The sequence below is a fragment of the Pantherophis guttatus genome, chromosome 3 (genome assembly GCF_059756535.1).
Source record: "Pantherophis guttatus breed Tessera chromosome 3, ASM5975653v1, whole genome shotgun sequence".
In the NCBI taxonomy this organism is placed as follows: Eukaryota; Metazoa; Chordata; class Lepidosauria; order Squamata; family Colubridae; genus Pantherophis; species Pantherophis guttatus.
In genome coordinates, this window is record NC_142065.1 from 191090627 (window position 1) to 191111507 (window position 20881).

The window sequence follows — 20881 nt, forward strand, 5'->3', positions numbered from 1 at the left end:
GGGATTTGAAACCTACTACTGCTTTCAGCCCCAATCCAGGAGCCTTCGCAGGCAGTCAATTTTGCAACAAATATGAACCAAGTTAATATTCACCTTTTAATAGTGGCGGCTGTACTTGACTCCCATTCCCCAAATCTGCTAACTAGCAGTTTTTCCCCCCATGAATGAGTAAGTGGTATTAGTACCTTGTCAACAGTTGTGGAGGCAGGGATAGGGTTACAAGGCAGAGGGTGATGGCAGTTGGTGCCCATTGGGATCACCATGTTGGATGATTCCCTCATGTCACACAATATATAAAGTTTATACTAAATTTAAACAATAATTATACAAATCTTTGACAAATCATCTTATGAGTAAAAAGAATCAAATATTAATATTTAATCAGATTTCATCGAATATCTTATTTTATTTATTTATTAGATTTTTATCCTGCCTTTATTACTTTATAAATAACTCAAGGCAGCAAACATACATACCACTCTTTTCTCCTCCTGTTTAATTTACATTCAGGTTATTTGGGTTAGTTATTAATGACACTTTTGTATTTAGAGACTCCTACGTTCATGCTGTCTTTTCATGAATGAGGTTTCTATTCATTTTAAATGAATACAACAACTGCAAACAAACACAAATGAATGTCCCTAATTAGCTGGTAACAAGAGCCTTGAGCTCTTGCTTTAGAACAATTATTTGTTTGGTAAATATGACTTAGAATCATTATTTCATTAAACATTCAGGAATTCTCTTTGTACCAGAACTTGACTATGACTAAGTCTACCATATCTGGTCTTCATGACTTTAGGCAACTGCTAGATTGCAACAAAAAATTAGAGCTTTCTCTATTTCTTCTGTCACCTAGAGTTCAGCTGGATTTTTGCAACCCGGATAGACATCTGAGTGTTCTACCAAACACCCCAAAAGAAAATATGGAGCAAGCAATACATTTCTGTTCTGCAAAAACACAAATTTAGGTACACAATAAAATAGTTTGTTTAGATTTTCAGCTTTTACATTTAAAAGTCACTGTAGAGACTTATTTAATTATGTACAATTACCAAGTTGAACTTTAACAGTAAATATAAATGTGAAAGATAACTACAGTAAATTGCCAGCAAGCCACATTAACACAAAAATGATGAGACGCTTATCCTGATATCCTGATGGAAATTCAGTCCTTGTGAAATTTGTGTAGTAGAAACAGCTTTATTCTTGATGCAAGTATGTAAGTTGCAGTACTTGCACAATGACTTCATGATACAGGTTTTATCATTTGGTTAGTATTTTTTCTTATTATGGCATGGGACAGAAACACAAAGACTGTATTTGTTTTTCCACAAAAACTATTTTACTGTACCAAGTTAAACTGCTATTCCTTACTTCAGAATTTAAGGCTAATCCCATGCTTGTTTCTGTTTAAATATCTATTTATTACTATCTATCCACCTATCTTATATATATTACTGTCTTCCTGTTACTCTAAGTTTAGCCGTGATGGCACTGTGGAATAGAATGCAGTATTGCAGACTAGCTCTGTCCACAGCCAGGAATTCGATCCTGACCAGCTCAGGGTTGTCTCAGGCTTCCATCCTCCCAAAGTCAGTAAAATGACGACCCAGATTGTTGGGGGTAATATGCTGGCATTGGAAACCACTCAGAAAGTGCTGTGAAGCCTAAGTGCTATTGCTATTTTATTTAATCTATAATTTCTATCTCTATGTTCTTATCTCTATGTTTTGTGTCACTATGTTTTCCTACCTTAACAATTACTTAGCTCTTTAAATCTTTCCTTTCCCTCCAGGTCTTCAACTCTTCTAGTCAGTCTCAGTCTCAATTGCTTTCTTTGGTTGCAGGTTTGCTTGGGTTTTCAGGCTCTGGTCAGGCTCTTTCCTCTTGTGGGTCCAAAAATTTAAGTTTTCTCTCACTGCCTGAAGAACTAAGATGCCTAGTCTTTGGGTTGAAGGTTTCTCTTTCTCCGCATCTTTGCTGCTGTTGTAGCTTGACTCCTTTCTTAACATACCACACACATGCTTGATTTTCTTTTTTTTTCTAAAATAGATGCTCCAAAGAAGGAGATGGTTGGGCTGTTTTGATCCTCCTTCCAAGTAGTACCAAAACTCTGGGTCCCAGAAGAGAAAAAATAGCCTACTCATTCCGGGTGGTGGGTTCACTCTTCCACACATCTTCTCCCATTCCCTTCTGTGGATGGCCATGTAAACTGAATTACTATTATTCATAAATCGTCACTTTTCAAAGAACCCCCTTCAGTTGGGATTCAAGCATGGGTATGAGATCAAGATGATTGATTGTGGTCTAGGTCATTACCTCTGGTGGGAGCAGGATAAGTGCATCTATCCTTCTCTACTTGGACTCTCAGTGGCTTTAGTTACTATTGGCATGTTATCCTTCTGGATCTGCTGCAGTAGTTGGGAGTGGTCAGCGTTGTGTGGGCCTGGTTCTCACCCTTCCTCTAAGTCAAGTTCCAATTAGTGTTGATACAGGACCGGAAGGACTGGGTAAGGTCACCAAGTGGTTTGGGTGAGGTATTACTATGCTGATGATGATCACCATGCTGATGACACTCAACTTTACACTTCCACTCCAGGTCACCTGACTGAGGTTATGTACATCTTGTCGCCAATACCTGGAGGCTATAGGGACCTGAATGGAGCAGAACAGGTTCTGGCCCAACCCAAGGAAGACTGAGTAGTTGTGGGTTTTTGGAACTTCTGGTGCTGAGGATCTTTCACCTTTGGTTTTGGATGAGTTGGCACTGGTTCACCCAGACCTGGTGTACAATCTGGGGGCCGCCTTGGACTCCTGGCTCCTGCTGAAAGAGTGGGTGGCAGGTCTGTATAGAAAGGCCTTTGCACGTCTTCAGTTTGTGTGCCATTTGTGCTTGTTCATGAACCAGGAGGTCATTCCTGCTATCACTCATGCCTTCGTGACTCCCCCATCTGGACTATTACAATGTGCTCTACATGGGGCTGTTGTTGAAGAGCATTCAGAAGCTTCAACTGATACATAACACGGCAGCACAGATAGTAAATGGTGTGGGCTATGTGGTATATGTGCAAGTATGCACAGAATTTGTTTTCACCTTTAAACCCCTTTATGGCTTGGGACCAGGTCATTAAAAGACCATTTCTCCCTAGTTGTTTCTACTCATCATAGCCAGTCTGGCAGGATGGGCATGCTCTGAGCAGAATGCTAGCTGGTAGGCACAGAAGACGAGCCTTTACTGCCATAGGCACTTTTCCTCTAGAACATTTTCCCTCTAGACCTTGTTTCCACCTGACCCTGTTGGCCTTGTAGAAGGCCCCAAACACCTGGTTTTGTGATATAGCCTAGGTTCCTGAGTGTGTGAAGGGACCCATATCCTAGTTGTTGTAATGACAAATGATTGTTATATTTGTCTTGCCTGCTGTGTATATTTATTTTTGTAGTTATTAATGTAACTTAAAAAAAACCCATAGTAAGACAAGGAGCCTGGTGGATGACAAAGGAGTTCTCCATAGATATTCTCTGTATCTTTATACTTTATATATACCTTAGGCAAAGAATCTATTTAATCCTGGTTTTATTGTTAAGGTGAATGTAACAAGACGTCTTGCAAAGGTTCTATTTTGATAAACCAAATTAGGAATATTTCAATAGGATGTGAAGTGGGAAATGAATAATAATTTTTGAACTAATCTGTTTTTAATGTTTTTGAGAAAACATTTTGAAAGTATTGTCACAGGATGTAAGCTGTTCCAAGTAAAGCTGCCTTTTGCAACTGACTGATGGTAATTTTGTCAATGCTCATGGTCTTCAAATGACACTCCAGTTGTTTTGGGAATGCAACTCAGGTGCCTATTACTAATAGTATTATTTTTGTTTCCTTTTGCCACAGCCTTTCTACTTCTATTTGTAGGTCTACGATTTTCTCCAGTTCTTCTCTACTGTGCTGTCTCCAGGTACTGCAACTTCCGCTATTTGTTTGTTTGTTTGTTTGTATCCCACCTTTATTATTTTTACAAATAAGTCATGGCAACGGACATCTGCAACATACCTTCTTCCTCCTATGCTCCCCATAACAAAGGGTGGGAGTGAGTAACTGGCCCAAACTCAACCAGCTTTTATAGCTAGGCAGGCCTTGAACTCACAGATTCCAACTTTCTAGCCTGGAACCTTAATCACTAGACCAAACAATCCAGAGGTTTTTTTGTCTTTCTCATCATCAGCCAGATGTTTAAATTATTATTATTAGTACAGATGGTCCTCGACAAACAACTGGTTGTTTAGTAACCATTTGAAGTTACAGGATGACTACAATTTACTTCTGGTTTTCAACAAAAAGTCCCATAACAAACCATGGGTTCACGTAACAACCATGGCAATTTGCTTAACAACCATTTTGAAAAAGATCATAAAATTGGGTTAAACACATGATAATCCACTTTATGACCATCATGACTTATGATTGTATGGAGTAGGCTCCATTACAGCCATAAATCGAGGACTATCTGTATTATTATTTTATGAATTCTAGCCTCTGTATTCAGAAATTTGATTGGGTGAATCAGTAGCCTTGATAGTACAGTGGTCTACGCACCCTGTTATTAACACAGCTGCCTGCAATTTACTGCTGGTTCGAATCTCTCCAAGGCTCAAGGTTAACTCAGCCTTCCATCCTTTCTAAGGTAGGTGAAATGAGGACCCAGTTTGTGGGGGCAATAAGCTGACTTTGTATAAATATACAAAAGTATGAAGGCTATTGCTTAACGCATTGTAAGCCGCCCTGAGTCTCCGGAGAAGGGCGGCATATAAATCAAATTTAAAAAAAAAAAAAAAGTAGCGGCTAAGCTTGAAGGAGGAGGGCCACCCTTCCTATCCCCTTTACTATACTTTGCATGAATGACCATGGCCACCCTTCCTATACCATTTACTATACTAAATAAAATATTAATTGTATTTTCAAATCTATTAAATCTATTCATATGGAACAAAACCATAGGAACAGATTAATAAAAATTAATGAAAATGAAGTGTAAATTACCCAGAAAAGTGAATTTCAAAGTGGAACATTTTTAAATATTCTGAAATACATTCATTCAAAGCATTAAGCATTAAGCATTTTGTACAACTCAGATGAAAATTACCATAAAACATTTCAAGTCTGGATTGTTTGGTCTAGTGATTAAGGCTCCAGGCTAGAAAGTGGGAGACTGTGAATTCAAGGCCAGCCTAGCTGTGAAAGCTGGGTGACTTTGGCCCAGTTACTCTCTCAGCCTACCCCACCCCACCCCACAGAGTTGTTACTATGGGGGGAATAGTGGGAAGAAGATGTGTTGGATATGTTCATTGCCTTGAGTTATTTGTAAAAATAATAAAGGCAGGATACAAGCAAGTAAATAAATAGTGGATGTTGCAGTACCTGGAGACAGCACAATAGAAATTAACTGGACAAATCACAGACCTACAAATAGAAGTAGAAAGGCTGGCAAAAGAAAACAAAAACAGTATCAATAGTAATAGGCATGTCAGTTGCAATCCCAAAACAATTGGAGTGTCATTTGAAGGCCATGAGCATTGACAAAATTACCATCAGTCGGTTGCAAAAGGCAGCTTTACTTGGAACAGCTTACATCCTGCGACAATACTTTCAACACCATCAAACAACAATATCTCCCATCCTAGATCTTTGGGAAGGATGTGAGTTAGATAAAAATACTATTTTCAGTCTAAACATCTGGCTGACTGTGCAACCAACCATAATATAAACATCTGGCTGGTTGTACAACCAACCGTAATTAATGATTTTCTTATTTGGTTTGCCTGCTAGTTTTTTAATGCAATGGCATTGGCCAATGGCCATGTAAAAGATACATGGCAAAGAAAAGTATTATGTGGCCAGTAGATAAAAACCCAGCAGGCAAAGCAAATAACATGACGTGGAAATGAATAAAAGAAGGAATGTTGTAGAGACAGAGGCTAATTCTGGCTATAAAAGACCAAGCCTTAAGACACATGTATACAATGCTAGAATTGAAAAGACAGCAATAGATAGCAAAATTATTTATTTGTTAAATTTATCCCACTGTTATTACTGTATAAATAAATCAAGGCAGCAAATGTACATAATATTCCTTCTTTCTCCTATTTTCCCCACAATAACAATCCTGTGAGGTGGGTTGGCTGAGAGAGAAAGTGATTGACCCAAAGTTATGCCTAAAATGGGGCTAGGATTCAGCCTCATGGTTTCTAGCAGTGGTGGGTTCCTTCGGTTCTGCCGAGCCGGTAGTGGTGACAATATGATGTCACCGAACTGGTTCTTCCCCCCGCCCCCCCACCCCCGCATTATTCTTACCTTTTATTTGGCCCCACCCCCAATCTATTGTTGCCTCCTGAGTCCCAGCTGATGGCTAGAGGGAAAAAAACTGTTTAAACTCTTGCCGCGGGGCTTCAAAGGGCCACCCTACAGTTGATCAGTGTTAAAAGAAAACAAATGAGTAGACCGGTGCCTGCAAAAATACATGAGTAGATCAGTGCCTGCAAAAATAAATGGGTAGACCGGTACAGCTCTGCAAGCAGTTAAAAGCCTGGTAGACCAGTACCCTGCTAAATCCTAAATGTCACATGACCATCAAGCCACGCCCACAAAATAAGCCATACCCACAGAACCGGTAGTAAAAAATTTTAGAACCCACCCCTGGTTTCTAGGCCAGCACTTTAACCAATCCCATCTCTGCAAAGAAGCTGAAGAAACAGTGCCTCACCTAGTTAGCTGCTGCAAGAATATTGTATAGACTGTCTACAGACAAGGATGAGACTAGATAGCAACAATAGTGCATTGTAATATCTGAAAAAAATATCACTTGCCTGTAAGCGAGAACTGATGGGATCACAAAACAGACAAAATAATAGAAAATGAAAAAATTCTCTGGGACTTTAGAATTCAAACAGATTAACATCTGCCACACAACATCCCAGACATAACCACTTTTAATAAGAAAAACAAAAAAAGTCTGGATAATGGATATCACAATACTTGGGGACAGCAGAATAGAAAAAAAAAAGAATACCGCAAGGTTAGCGAAAATGTACCCAAATGTAAATCCGACCTGTTGGAAATGCAAAAAAGCACAGGGAACTTTTTACCACGCTTGGTGGTTCTGCCCAGAAATTAAGAAATATTGGAACAAGATAAAAACATGGATAGTAGAAATAACAGATTACGAAATTGAATTAGAACCCGAAATTTTTTTATTAGGCATGATTAAAAAGAACATTAGAAATGATATAAAATATTTAATAGTTCACATAATTACGGCGGCTAGATTAGCGGTAGCACAACTTTGGAAAATAGATCGATTGCCAACCGACCAGGAGCTAATACAAAAGATATACACATGCGCAGAAATGGACAAATTAACTTTAGAGTTACAGGATAAGGAGGACTCAAAATATTTTACAATATGGAACAGATGGTACCAGTGGATAAATCAGAGGAGGAGAAATGGGTAGAGATGAAATTTAGAAGAAATTAATATAATTAAAAATTGCACTGTCAGATAGATAGAAAATGGAATATGTCAGTGTATGTTTGTATATATGTATATATAATAATAGAAATTAGTTAGTAGGTGAAGTTGTGTACTGTATATGTAAAGTTGTTTCTTGACTAAGAGAAACTTGTATGTTTTAAATGTTTTTTTTTTAATAAAAAAAAAGAAAAAAGAAAGAAAGAATAGGAGAAAATCATAAAATATAAAGACATGCAAATAGAAGTAGATCGATCGAGGCAAAAGAAAGCAAAGTTAGCAATAAGAGTAAGAGGTGCCTTGGGGCAAACCCAAAACAACTGGAGCACCACTTGAACACCACGGACATTGAGAAAACCAGCGAATTGCAAAAGCAGCTTTACTTGGAACGGTTTATATCCTGCAGCAATACTTTAGTATTAAACAACATTTGCCTCTCCCAGGTCCTTGGAAATCACTTGGTAGGTGGACATAAATGCCAGATCCAATCTAAACATCTGGCTGAATGTGTGACCGTTCGTAATATTTTTTATTACGTCTCACCTTTTTATGTAAGTGAAAGTGGCAAACATATTTAATAGTCCTACTTCTTATTTTTCCCACAAAAACAACCCTGTGAGATGGGTTGGGCTGAGAAAAAGAGATTGCCACAGGGTCAACTAGCCAGCTTTCATGCAGAAGAGCAGCCTTACAATCTCCTGGTTTATAGGCTAGCATCTTAACTACTATTCCAAAGTGTACATAAAATATGTAAAACTACATGAATATACATACCTATGGCAGACAAAAGCTATAACCTAGAAAAGGCAAGGCTAAACTATTAAGAATCATCCACTATCAAAGGTTAAAATAGAAATTCTGCAGTCTAAGGATGATTTATGGAAATTAATTACAACGCAAAAGACCGGCACAAAAAAACAAAGCTTGGGACAGGAAAGACAGATAAGGAAGATTTGTGTATGGAAATAAGTAACTAAATAAGAGAAAATACTGCTAAAGGAATGAGGGATTAGTTGCAGAAACCTCTTGAGCAGACTAATTTAAACAGTGAACTATATCTGCTCAAAGCTGTGTAAGATGAAATTGCAGAACTCCTCTAAGAAAAGTAGGAAAATGTTAATTTAGTGGTAGAAATTGAACCGCAAAGGAAATTGAATTTGTACAAGATAGGAAATGACTTCTGGTAGAAAGTGGCCAATTGAGGACTCCACAAGATCCTCCAGACAGCAGTGCTTCGTGAAAGGACCCTGTAATGGCGCTACAGTGTTGGCTGGTGAGTTGCCAACTGGTAGACAGGGCTAGCCAGTTCATTGTGGGAAAAGCAGCTGCTTTGGAAATTTTCTTTTTCCAAAGAAAATTGTCTTTTTAAACAGACAATAAGTGGTGCTTTCTTCTTCTTAAACACTTTTATCATTTACGGATGAAGGCAAATATACGTGTCCCAGGATAATGTTGCAGGATGCAATCTGAATTGGTCACCAGGACCAGAGGTTTATTCTTCCAAGCTTTTGGACTTGGATTGGAGCCCATCCTCAGGGTATTTCCCTCTTTCCAGAATGTTTGGTGAGAGAACACATTCTGGAGAGAGAGAAGTTCCCTGAGGATGGGCTCCAACCCCAAGTCCAAAAACTTAGAAGAATAAATCTCTGGTCCCAGTGACCAACTTAGATTGCATCCTGCAACTTTATCATTTTTACTGATTTAAAAGAAGTTCCTTTTTTGGTCACAGTCTGATATTCCTTTTTGAAGAACAGTACTGCTTTAGAGACATTTTTATAACTAAATGACAAGGAAGAGGATTATAGGCAGTGAGCCAAGCATAGAATATTTCCTTTCCTTAACTTTTCCTGAGAAACATATGGATTTATTTTATTTTATTTTATTTTATTTTATTTTATTTTATTTTATTTTATTTTATTTTATTTTATTTTATTTTATTTTATTTTATTTTTATACCACCCTACTCCCGAAGGACTCAGGGTGGTGCACAGCCAACAATAAAATACATATATACAAAATTTAAAAAGCAGAAATAAAATCAAATTAAATAGTTTTGGCCCAGACAGATTAAAACTCCAATCAAATTAAAACAAATTTAAACATGTAGTGGCTTAATTTTGCTTTTTAAAACAATGATAATAATCTGTTAAGATCATTTGATATTGGAAGTTATAAATTGTGACTTTGAACTCTTATGGAAGGAGGGTTGTAACTGAATCTGATTGGCCAAGACTCAACTGCTGATCTGCAAATATATTTTTAAAAGATTTACTCTTTGACCATAAGAGGGAGCCAAAAACTACAAAATACAAAGGCTTTTTTTTTCATTCTATAAAATCCTGAGACAAACAAGATGGAAAACAAACTGAAACACTATCATAGGAGGCTGTTAAGACTAGATATCATGAGAAGTGTCTTGGAGGAATGCTCAGACAAAATAATTCAAACAATTCAATTGACAGTAAGAGTGCTCATTATGAGGGTGACTTAAACAAAATTGTTCTAGTGGAATTAAAAGAAGAACTGTAAGTAAGTCATTGACCTATAAGAGAATAACTGCTCTAAAAGAAGTATCTGAGAACATTCTGAGAGAAAAAACAGTTAGTACTTGTTCAGTAGCTATGGTATTTTGAAGATAAAGATTTTATTTTACTGGGACAAGTTGGAGGGGGTGACTTAAACTTAATAGGAAAATTGGAGTCAGACAGATAGGACCCTTACTGATTTAACATATGTTAAATGAAATATTAAATTTGGATAAGAAAACTTATTATTTTGTACTAATAACAAGTGGGTTTAAAAGTATAATGAATAAGTTACTGTTACGATTTGCAAAATATTGCTGAAACTGAATTTGGAAAATGAATATGTTTAATACTGTGTGAAATGTTTGATCAATGAGAAATTTATAATGAATTATAGCTAGAAAGATTTTTTAAAAATAAAACAATGTATTAGAAGTAATTGTATCTGTAAGGATGGCAATTTTTAAAGCATTTTAAAGCTTCGATTTTAAAATGAATATAACATTGGAATTAGAAGTTTTTTCTTTAGGGTTGTTGGACAAAGAATTTGAAAGAATATGTGGAATTTTTGCTATTATAGATGATGACAATGCATAAACCTAATAAATGTAAATAGAAAGATATATTATTTTTCACAGTAGAAAAAATGGACAGGAAAAATGGATTTGGTTGAGATGGCATTGTTAACTGTTTTAAATTAAGATAAACTTTTATCCAGTTTGATTTCCATTTGGGAATTGCTTCTGGACTTTTCTGGACTCAAAATAGAAGAAAAAAAAACTTTGGACTTTAGTTAGAAGGTAGTATAATTGTGTAGTTACAGAAATTGCTGGTAATTACTAAATGTAATGCAGAAAGGAGGCTGTACCTATAGTTAGTATGTTACTGTAGTGGAAAGAGTTGGAAGTCAATGCTTCCCCCCTCCCCTTTTTCCCTTCTTATTATCCAGTACCCCTCTTTTCCCCTTGTCTAATCTTTATTTTCATTGTATTTTATATTGCAATAAATTTTAATAAAAGTTTAAAAAGAGGAGAGGAAATGAGAGATAATCATGTAGGGGCTTTGCTGCTGTCCTTTTAATTCAAAGCCTATAGTTCTTTATGACAGCCATTTGGTGTAGTGATTGAGGCACCACACAGAAACTGGGGCACTGAGTTCTAGACCTATTTTAGGTAAAAGTTAGCTAAGTGATTTTGGGCTAGTCAGTCCCTTTCAGCCCTAAGAAAAAGGCAATGGCAAACTACTTCCAAAAATGTTGCCAAGAAAAATGTGGAAACTTGTTGATTTGAAGGTGCATACAAACAAATAGCTCTTTATACACAGCTTATGTGGAAGACTAGATGGTGAATTTATGCTAGAATATGACAGAAGGAATTCGATTGATATATATATATCACTACAGAAGGAAGAAGGAAGGCAAGTAAACTGTATTTATGCTTGGGAGACAGAGAGAAGGAAAGAGAGCACTCTATATTATTTTGCTGCAAAAAAGCAAGTATGCATAAAGAAAAACTACCTTATTTGGAAGACTGAACAAAATAAGATGGGAGTCACCAAAGAGAAAGTAGCAGGAAAAAGTACAGCAAGTGAAGCAATTGGAGTCATAGAGTGAATACTATAAAGCAGCCAAAGGAAGCAATAGATTCAGATAGAGGATAGATTCTGAACCAATAACTGTATAACAACAAAGAACTTTTAATAGAATGAGATGAAGCAATGAAAAAATTTACCTAGCAAACGAGAAGGGTCTAACAGTGCAAGGAATTGGAAATGGACTTGTAAAATGTTTCACCACCAATGTGAAATGCAAGACCCCAACAAAAGATGTCTGTATGCATAAGTAATAGATAGAAGTCTACTTTCTATGAAATGCTTGATCAAGATGACACTGCCATGGAAGCATGTACAGTTTCTAATGAAGTGAACTGAATTATTGTTGGGGCAGTTACAAGTTATCCTATATATGTATAGCCCTTAGAGGTGAAGGGTGAAAAAGCCAGAGTGGTAACCCACCCTCTTCACTAGAATTGCATCTGCCTGTGGCACAGATGACTCAGAATTGTGACCTCTAAAGTCATAAAGTAACTTGCAAGTCAAAACAATGGATCAGACATAGGACTATATCATTATGGTACTTGAATGACAAAGACAACTCACATGTCACTACCCAACATCATCAACAGCTGATCAAGTCACCCCTTCACAGTGACTATGTGGAATGATAAGACAAGTGACTTTCAGGCAACTGATTTTTCATCATCATCATTGATTATCACACAATACAGAAAGACATAGCCACAAAGTGCAAAAATGTGCAAAATGAGAGTCTAAAACTCAGAATACATGAAGATGGTAAGCAATATACCTAGTTTAGTGCCAGTTAATTATCTTCTGAAATGGCAGTGGAGTAGAATATAGGAACATGGAGACACTGGAAGTAACAGAACACGAAGCACCAGATTATATAACCTATATTCTAGAGCAAAATGGATTGACAGAAAGAATGATTGCCTGACAGGATCTGAAAAAGAAGCATTTTGATAAGATGCTAATCTATCCAACAAATTCTAGGGAGAGACAGTTATGGTACTTGGTTACCTAAAGAAGCCACAGAAAAGACACTATATGAATGATGGAATGGCATGAATCTTAATATAGGGCATTAAAGCCATCTATTTGGCTACAGAGTCTGTATTTACATTCCAAGTAAGAAATGCTCATAGCTGAGTAACGGAGCAAAGAAGAACATAATGGTTAGATACAATAAGAAGAGTAAAGGATACAGCAAGGTGAACCCCAAGTTATGTAGAGCAAACATGTGCAACAATTCATTCTTTGGTAACATGCAGTGAGGTGAAATCTTGAAGCAAATGAACCCCAAAGAGTATTTACTATAATATATCTGTAAAGCAGGAGATCCATCCAATTAGCCAAAAAATTGCCAGAAGAGGCATGTCTAGCACCAATCAAGCAGAAGGCACAAGGTATTTCCAACCACTTGTAGAAAGAGGAAACAAACAACATGTCCAACCAGCCAACTGATTCATAGATAACAAGGAGATTCCAAATCCCAGAGGTCAAGGTATAATCAAGAGCATAACTGCTAGAAAAAATCTCAGACATAGTCAGAACCCATGAAATTCATAAACCTACCACCTGGAAGCACATCAGAGGTGCAGTTTGATATCTATTTGGCAGTTTGTCATATTTTGAAACTTGTTTTGGGTTTTGATACTTTAACAAGAGCCTCATTGAGCTATTCACTTATTCACTTTGTATGGATTTCCAACTTACCAACAGTGATTCTGGCAGCTAATATAGGATTAAAACCAAAAGCAAACAGGTAAAGATAGCACAGAGGAGAACATGCTATAAACTGAGGCCAACCTACAATCATTCAGTATTCCTGTTATTACAGACAGGTTCTGCCTCCACGCAGAGAGAAAAGCCAGATTTTCAAAGTCTTATGGAAGGGTTGGAGCATCTGAATCTTATGTGTTTAAAACTGAATCTTGTGGGACAGGGTATAAGCAAATCAAATAATTATTTTATCACAAATATAATATTTGAAAAGTGTGAAATAATTTTGAAGATAGTGATTACCTCACGATTATATCGATCACGGTATTTTTGAAGTTTATTGTTTCATTTAGTTTACTACTGTATATAGTGAATTGCTTTTTAGTCATGCAAACTACAAATTTAAATTGGAGATTGTATGGCTAATTATATGTCTTAAGATTCCAGTATTTCAAGTAATTCTGTAAAAACATTACATACTGACCATAGTATATTATTTCCTGGAGACATTGTACATTTTATGTTTTATGATACTGCATTAATATTTTTGTCTAGTGGAAAACTGGCTTGGATGCAAGGTGTAGTTAAATAAAAAATATTTTTCTGATGCCACTCAGATATGAGAGACATAGAAAAGGGTTTGTGTCCTATATATACTGCACTCAGTTGTGCACTTATTTTTTTAGGGATAAAGAAGAACAAAAACAACCAGTGACACAGTAAGTAAAAAACCAAAAACACAAGTGCAGTGGGCTTTACTTCTCTACCTTTGCCATTTTCTGCTTTCTGCACCTTTGATGGTTTTAAACTAATACCAGATAGGCTGCAGTTAGTTATCTGCTTTCGGATTGGCTTGTAAAAGCTGCTTTCAGTGTGTTATTTCATCCACATTTCAGTTGGATGTGGTTTCTTGCTACCTGCTTGCGGATTATTCTGGTTTAAAACTATTCTCCCCTAAATCCTAATTGTGGCTGACTTAATTGCAGTGAACATTTCCATTGGCTGTAGCTTTCCTGCATTTACATGATGATGATGATGATGATAATGATTATAGAAAAAAAAATTATACTACTATGATTTCATTTGGTTATTCAGTTACATTATTTGCTTATTTGAACAGGTGGTTTCCCTTTAGTGGGTTCACTGAGCTGGTAAATAACGTTCTTCAGCCACAGCAAAAACAACAAAATGAGAAGGAGCCCCAGACGTAAGTAAGCTACTGTGTGTAGATTTAGTTTCGCTCTAACATTGAGACATACCGAAGGGTATGTTTAAGTGATAACTCTAAAACAACATCTTTTAAATTGAGGCTGAAGTCTTAATGCAGTTTTTCTGGGGAGTAAATTCCACTGAATACAGTGTTATATACTAATTAGTTAGCAGGTATAAAACTACACTAAATAACCAATGTTGCTTTTCAAATTTTCATTGATAAAGTGAATTGTACCAGGCCTTTAATTTGGTTGATGGGAATGCAAGGTGCTCCTTGCTTTCATATAGAACCCATTGAAAGTAACATGACAACTTTCGCATAAATAAATATACTTAACTATAAATATTAAATATATTTTACTTTTAGATAAATAAATATACTTGATTGATATGACCATACAATTGAAATTTCAGGTCATTTTAGTTGCTAAAAAGTTTATATACATCTAATACTTTATACATCATCACTGAATCATTTTTTGTCAATATTTGTCAAGTTGAAAGGCTTTGACCGACAGTTTTCTTTTGGGTGACATTTATAAATGACTATCCCTTGAGGAGAAAGTCAGAAACTAATTCCTTTAAAAAATACAGGAATTGTTACAAATTGAAAAATAAAATACATAAATGTATATTTAAAAGAGCCGAACATCAATAATTTTAAAAGCAGAATATAAAGTGTATATTATAGTTTCTAAAGTTTTAAAAGTGTCTTTCAATTTTGGAGATTTGAACATGATGGCATGGATTAGACTCTTTATTCACCTCTTAAATATTTTGGCACATAAATTACTATTGTTTCAGTACTAGCAGAATAATACATGAAGATAAAAGAGGAAAATATAACTTTGTCAGACATTTCTACTAATTTATGAAAGTTATCCAGGCATTGAAAATGGTTTCTTGCATTATTTGGGAGAGAGAGACAAAACATTTTACCTTTATTATATACAATTTTCATGAAAATTTCTAATAGATATATTTTATATTAAGTTATTGCAGTGCATATGATAATTAGAATTTACATTTCAACCCTAGTTTTTATCTATACAAACTATAGTAATATTGAAAAATTTAGGCCATGGTTTAGGTACACATATGTATGTAGTATTCATAATATATAATGTATATAGTTGAGGAAGATCATATTTCTGGAATTAGACTGGGATATAATACTGCTATCAGAAGAGATATGTTATTTATGAACTGATAGGAACATGAATATTAGATCAGAGCTATATACAAATATATCCATGCATATCTTTTGAATTCTGTTTTTATTTTTTAAAGTATTTTATGTTTCCAACTAGTCTACTAACAATTCTATTGAAATCAACTGACCTTCTTAATGCTATTTTGACTGTGATGTTAGCAAAACAGAAACTGTAAAGTTATCTGTTTGTTTGGATAAGAATTCTTTTAAGTGACTAAAAATAAACCTTGAACTAGCTGGTGTGATATAGTATTATCAAGGTTAAAATGCCTGTTGGTTAAGAGATGATAAATTTCTTGGTCTCTTTTTATCTGTCTTGCACTCCACTCCACTTTAAAAGGTAATCATTTAGACAGATATGAATCCTGTAGAAGCATCTTGTATGTGCTTTTACTTTGACTTGTATTTGTTGACTGATCTTTTTATTTCAATATACCATTGTTTAGTAGCTTTGCATATTCAGTACCACTATTTTCAGCCTTCTAGAACTCTTAGGCTTCCTTTAACCTTACTGCTGCTTATAGTTGGGGGTCACCTTTTAAGACTCTAATATTTCTCTCCCCTACCCACTCTCCATCACTCTCAAAATCTTTAAAATATTTCAAGAACAGTTGTCTAGTTTCTGTATTTTCCAAACTTCAATATATATAATTAAGATTTTCCTTTTCATTTTTTCCATGTTTATTTGTTCCATATATTTTGCAAAATGCTGTTCTCATGGAATGCAATATACAATTAATTAAGCATAATAATACATATTATATGCTTAATTACAATAAGCATAACTTCACAATTGACAGGGAGATTCTAAGTGAAGAATTCAGCACTGTGATTATAATTCTTTTAATTTAATATATGAAGTGTGCCCTGGTAAGATGAAATTCATACGAATGCTAAACACACAAGCAACAGATTTGTAACCATTTATCCTGACAAACCTATATCAAGTGACAATTTGAACAAAGTCTTGCTTGTCTGTGTGTGGGTTGAGATTTCCAATCTTATGGAAAGATGCTACATATATGGTTTTTCTTCCAACATCCTACTATTTAAGTTGCTGATGGGAATTGTGAATGTGATATTGCTTTCACTTAACTTGTCCCATTAAGATTTGAGAAGGAGATAAACTAATGAACATAATTACTCAATAAAGGATAAGAAATCCAAATTATTTTCTAGTAGTTTTAGAGGTTATATATTTATTTGTTAATCAGTGGTTTATAATTACTTTTGTAGAGAACATAAATAGTAATGCATTAGCAGTATTTTGGGTCCCCCCCCCCAGAATAACAGTTGTTGAAATAAAAACATCTTGTGGTCAATCAAAATACAAACTTGGTATCTTCAGTTATACATGGTGAAGCCATGTAATTTGTTTAGAGAAAAATGCATTCCCACTGGACAAAAAAGATTTAACTTACATGCAAACATCTAAGTTGTTAATTGCAATCTAATTTCCAATTTAACAAACTCCCCAAAGCCTAGTTGTTACTAGAGTTGCAAAGAATTTTATTTGATGGAATGTTTTTATTAAAAAAATGTTTTTGACAAACCTAATTTTAATAAATAATTTTGTTTTCCAAATTTATTCTCTCTCCCTCAACAAGAAACTGAAGACAAATGCTTTTGACTCAGGTCCATTTAATTCAAATGTAAGCTCAACAATGGTGCTCATTACGCCTGTACCTTGATACTTGATTGCTTTGAAAGTTGTCAAATTTAGTACTTGATGCGAAAATTGTGTCCTGGTGCTTGTCATTTGTTTGGAACTCGACATGCAAGCTAAAGCTTGTGGATATTGGCTGCCTTGTGACGTGCTGGCCTTTCCAGCCAAAACAAAGGGCCACACATTAATCATGTGATAGCTCTTGCCCTAAACACATCTCCTTGAGGTTTTATCTTAGCTTCTGTGGTCATTTTGTATATTTTTGTACTTTTTTCCCCTAATCATGGGTCCTAAGAAACCAAGCAGTGGTAGCGCTGAGCAGAAAATTACTTTGCACCTCCATTGATCAAAAAAAGAAAAAAAAAGAAAAAGAAAAGAAACAGTAGGCAAATATGAGAGTGGTACTTGTATTTGGATTACTGATCTTGCTAGGGAATACGGTATGCCTAGAACAATGGTCTCTACCATAATTAAGAAAAAAGAAGCAATTAAAAAGGCTGATGTTGCGAAAGAAGTTACAGTAGTAACAGAGCAGCATTCTCAAATACTCAAGGAAGTTGAAAAGCTGTTATTAATTTGGGCAAACAAGAAGCAGTTAGTGGGCGACAGTGTGTCAGAAGGCATGATATGTAAAAAAGCAAAACTGTTGCATGCCGATCTCTTGAAAAACAAACCTGGACCAAGTGGTGAGACTGTTGAAGTTTTTAAGGTCAGTCATGGCTGGTTTGATAACTTAAAAAAGACGACCGACACCCATAGCATCGTGAGGCATAGTGAGGCAGCGAGTGCTAATAAAAAGGCTGCTGATGAATCTGTCTGTGAAATTCATGACTTCATAGGGTCTGAGGGTTTTAGAGTCTACATCACAAAAGAGGAGAAGGTATCACCAGGTCACAAACCAATGAAGAACAGGCTTACTCTATTGTTGTGTAGGAATGGTAGTGGGGACTTAAAAATCAAGCCTCTACTATTTTATCATAGTGAAAACCTGTCAATTTTCAAGAAGCATAATGTCATAAATATCAAACTCACATGTGATATAGAGGGCAAATAGAAAAGTTGGGTCATGAGGTGATTTTTTACCGAGGGAATGGTCCCTCAGTGAAAACATATTTGCTGGAGAAAGATTTGCCTCTGAAAGCTTTCCTAATAATGGACAATGTACCTTCCTACCCTCCAGGCTTGGAGGATTACTTATTGGAGGAGTTCAGCTTCATCATTATAAGGTTTTTACCTCCGTCCCCCCCCAACACTATTCTCATCCAGCCCATGGATCAGCAGGCCATTTCAAACTTCAAAATTTGTGCACCAAATTGTACATTAAGGCGCTTTTCCAGAGGCTTTTGAGACCATCTCTGGCATCTAGTTGACCCTCACAGAATTCTGGAAGGAGCATTTCAATATCCTGCACTGCCTTAATCTTATTGATAAGACCTGGAACGAGGTCTTTTATAGGACAATGAATTCGGCATGGAGGAATTTGTGATGAGAAGCTGTGACTCAGAGAGACTTCTAAGGGTTTGACTATTGTGCAGGGTATTGTATCTTTTGACCAGTCCATGGGTTTGAAGGTCAATTCGGCTGATGTTGATCAGTTAGTGGAAGAACATCATGAAAACCTGAGCCTGAGAAGCTGCTGGAACTACAGGAAGGAGTATCAACAAGAGGAGACTAAAGAGATTTCTTCAGGTGAGGAGGAGATAAGGGAGGATATCCACAGTTCCTTGATAAAAGAAATGTGTGCAAAATGGGTAGAAGTTCAAAACTTGGTGGAGAAGTATCATCCGGACAAAGTTCTGGCAAACACAAATGTGAATTTACTCAATGACCAAACAATTTCACACTTTTAAGGAATTCTGAAAAGAAAACAGAAGCAGTCTTCATTGGATAGGTTTTAGTGAAGGTGACAAAAAAATGCTTCAGAACCTGTGGTGCAAGTTGAAAAAAGGCAGAAAAGAGAAAGAACATCTGAAATACAAGTATCCAGTGTTCTATTTCAAGCAACACTCCATGCACCTTCTCTTCCTCACCATTCCCCTCCCACCATCCCTGTAATGGCTTTCCCAGACAACGAGGAAGAGCTGACTCCATGGTCTTCAGGATCAGGAAGATGCCATGGATCTCTGTTCAGTTTGAGCGGAGAGTGAACGTGTCAGAGGAAGAGGAGAGGCCAGGAACTTCAGACAGCCATCAGGGAACAACCAGATGAGTGCCTGCCTAGAGAGGAGAGGAGAGAGATACAGCTGCAGCTGGAGGGCTTGGAGACCCAGTCAGAAGCATAGGGTGGAGAAGGGTTATAGCTTCAGCTGGTCAGCAGATATGAGAAGGAACTGCCTCCTCTACCAGATCCTAGGATGTATAGGGCTGAACTGAGGGAGGCACAAGGGAGGTCAGCAATGCTACTGGTGAAGAGGCAGCTTTCTCCCTCCTAATGAGTTACACCAGCGTGCGCCTATTTACCTCAACGGATGGAGCCATATGACATTGGAAACAGCTGCCCATTTTCTCTGCCATGCATGTTCCAACTCTGTGACTTCCGACCTGTGCTTTGTGTGACTGTGTTTGGACTTCAGATCTGCTTCTAGGATTTTGGGCTTGTGCCTTGACATGGATTTATTGTGTGTGGACTCTGAATTGTGCCTGGATTTTGGACTGTGTGTAGACTTGTCTTGTGCCTTTGCCTGCAGACTTTACAACCCTGTGTCTAAGCTATGCAGGCTTGGAGTCAGGGGAACTTTGCAGTTGGTGTGAATGGGACTTTTCCTAATAAAGTTTTTTAAATTCCCTGTGAGTTCATGCATGTGGATTGGAACAGGATAATCCCAGTAGGACATGGACTCTTCTCGGTACAGGTAAAGTGAAGTTTTCATTTTATTCAATTGAAGTACAGTATTTATTAATTTTTAGGTTTATTTCTCATGTAAAGTAATGATATACAATCCTATCTTTTTACTTATTGCCTTAAAATGTACATTGTCTGGTTCAGGAACACATTAAAATTATTTACATTGTTTCTAATGGGAAAATTTTGTGTGTGGTACTTATCAACCAGTTTGCAGGCACTTAGCAACGATTTTGCATTCATGACGGTTGCAGTATCTCTTTCATATGATTGCAATTTACAACCTGGCCTGCTGGCTTCCCACAAACAAAGCCAATGGGAAAGCCGTCAGGAAAAGCAGCAAGTCACTAGTCTCCTGGCCAGACATAAATATGATTCTTACGAGAGATATGATTTTCAGTTAGTACGGAATCATCATGAATAAGATGACTATAACTGAGAACAGTTCCTAGCACTTCTACATTAAATAGTATTTGTTGCAGATAAAGGCAACATGTACTCTATGATTTTGGGAGGTATTTCCTCAGAAAATTTATCTATAAATATTTGAACTGAGATATATGAACACTCTTTCTTTATTATTTATGTATCACATTTTTA

At 36.3% G+C, this 20881-nt stretch overlaps 1 protein-coding gene across 18 annotated transcripts in view; it reads left to right on the forward strand.

The window, feature by feature from the left end:
• Positions 1-20881, forward strand: part of RIMS2 (regulating synaptic membrane exocytosis 2) — a 272552-nt gene that overhangs the window by 19615 nt on the left and 232056 nt on the right. For 17 of the 18 annotated variants that reach the window (XM_087890824.1, XM_087890826.1, XM_087890829.1 and 14 more), the window contains 2 exons: positions 14035-14067; positions 14469-14555. The exons of the other annotated variant lie outside the window; for it this stretch is intronic. In XM_087890824.1, the coding sequence (XP_087746950.1) occupies positions 14035-14067; positions 14469-14555 (120 nt within the window). The remainder of the gene's footprint in view (positions 1-14034; positions 14068-14468; positions 14556-20881) is intronic. 18 annotated transcript variants of the gene reach the window in all.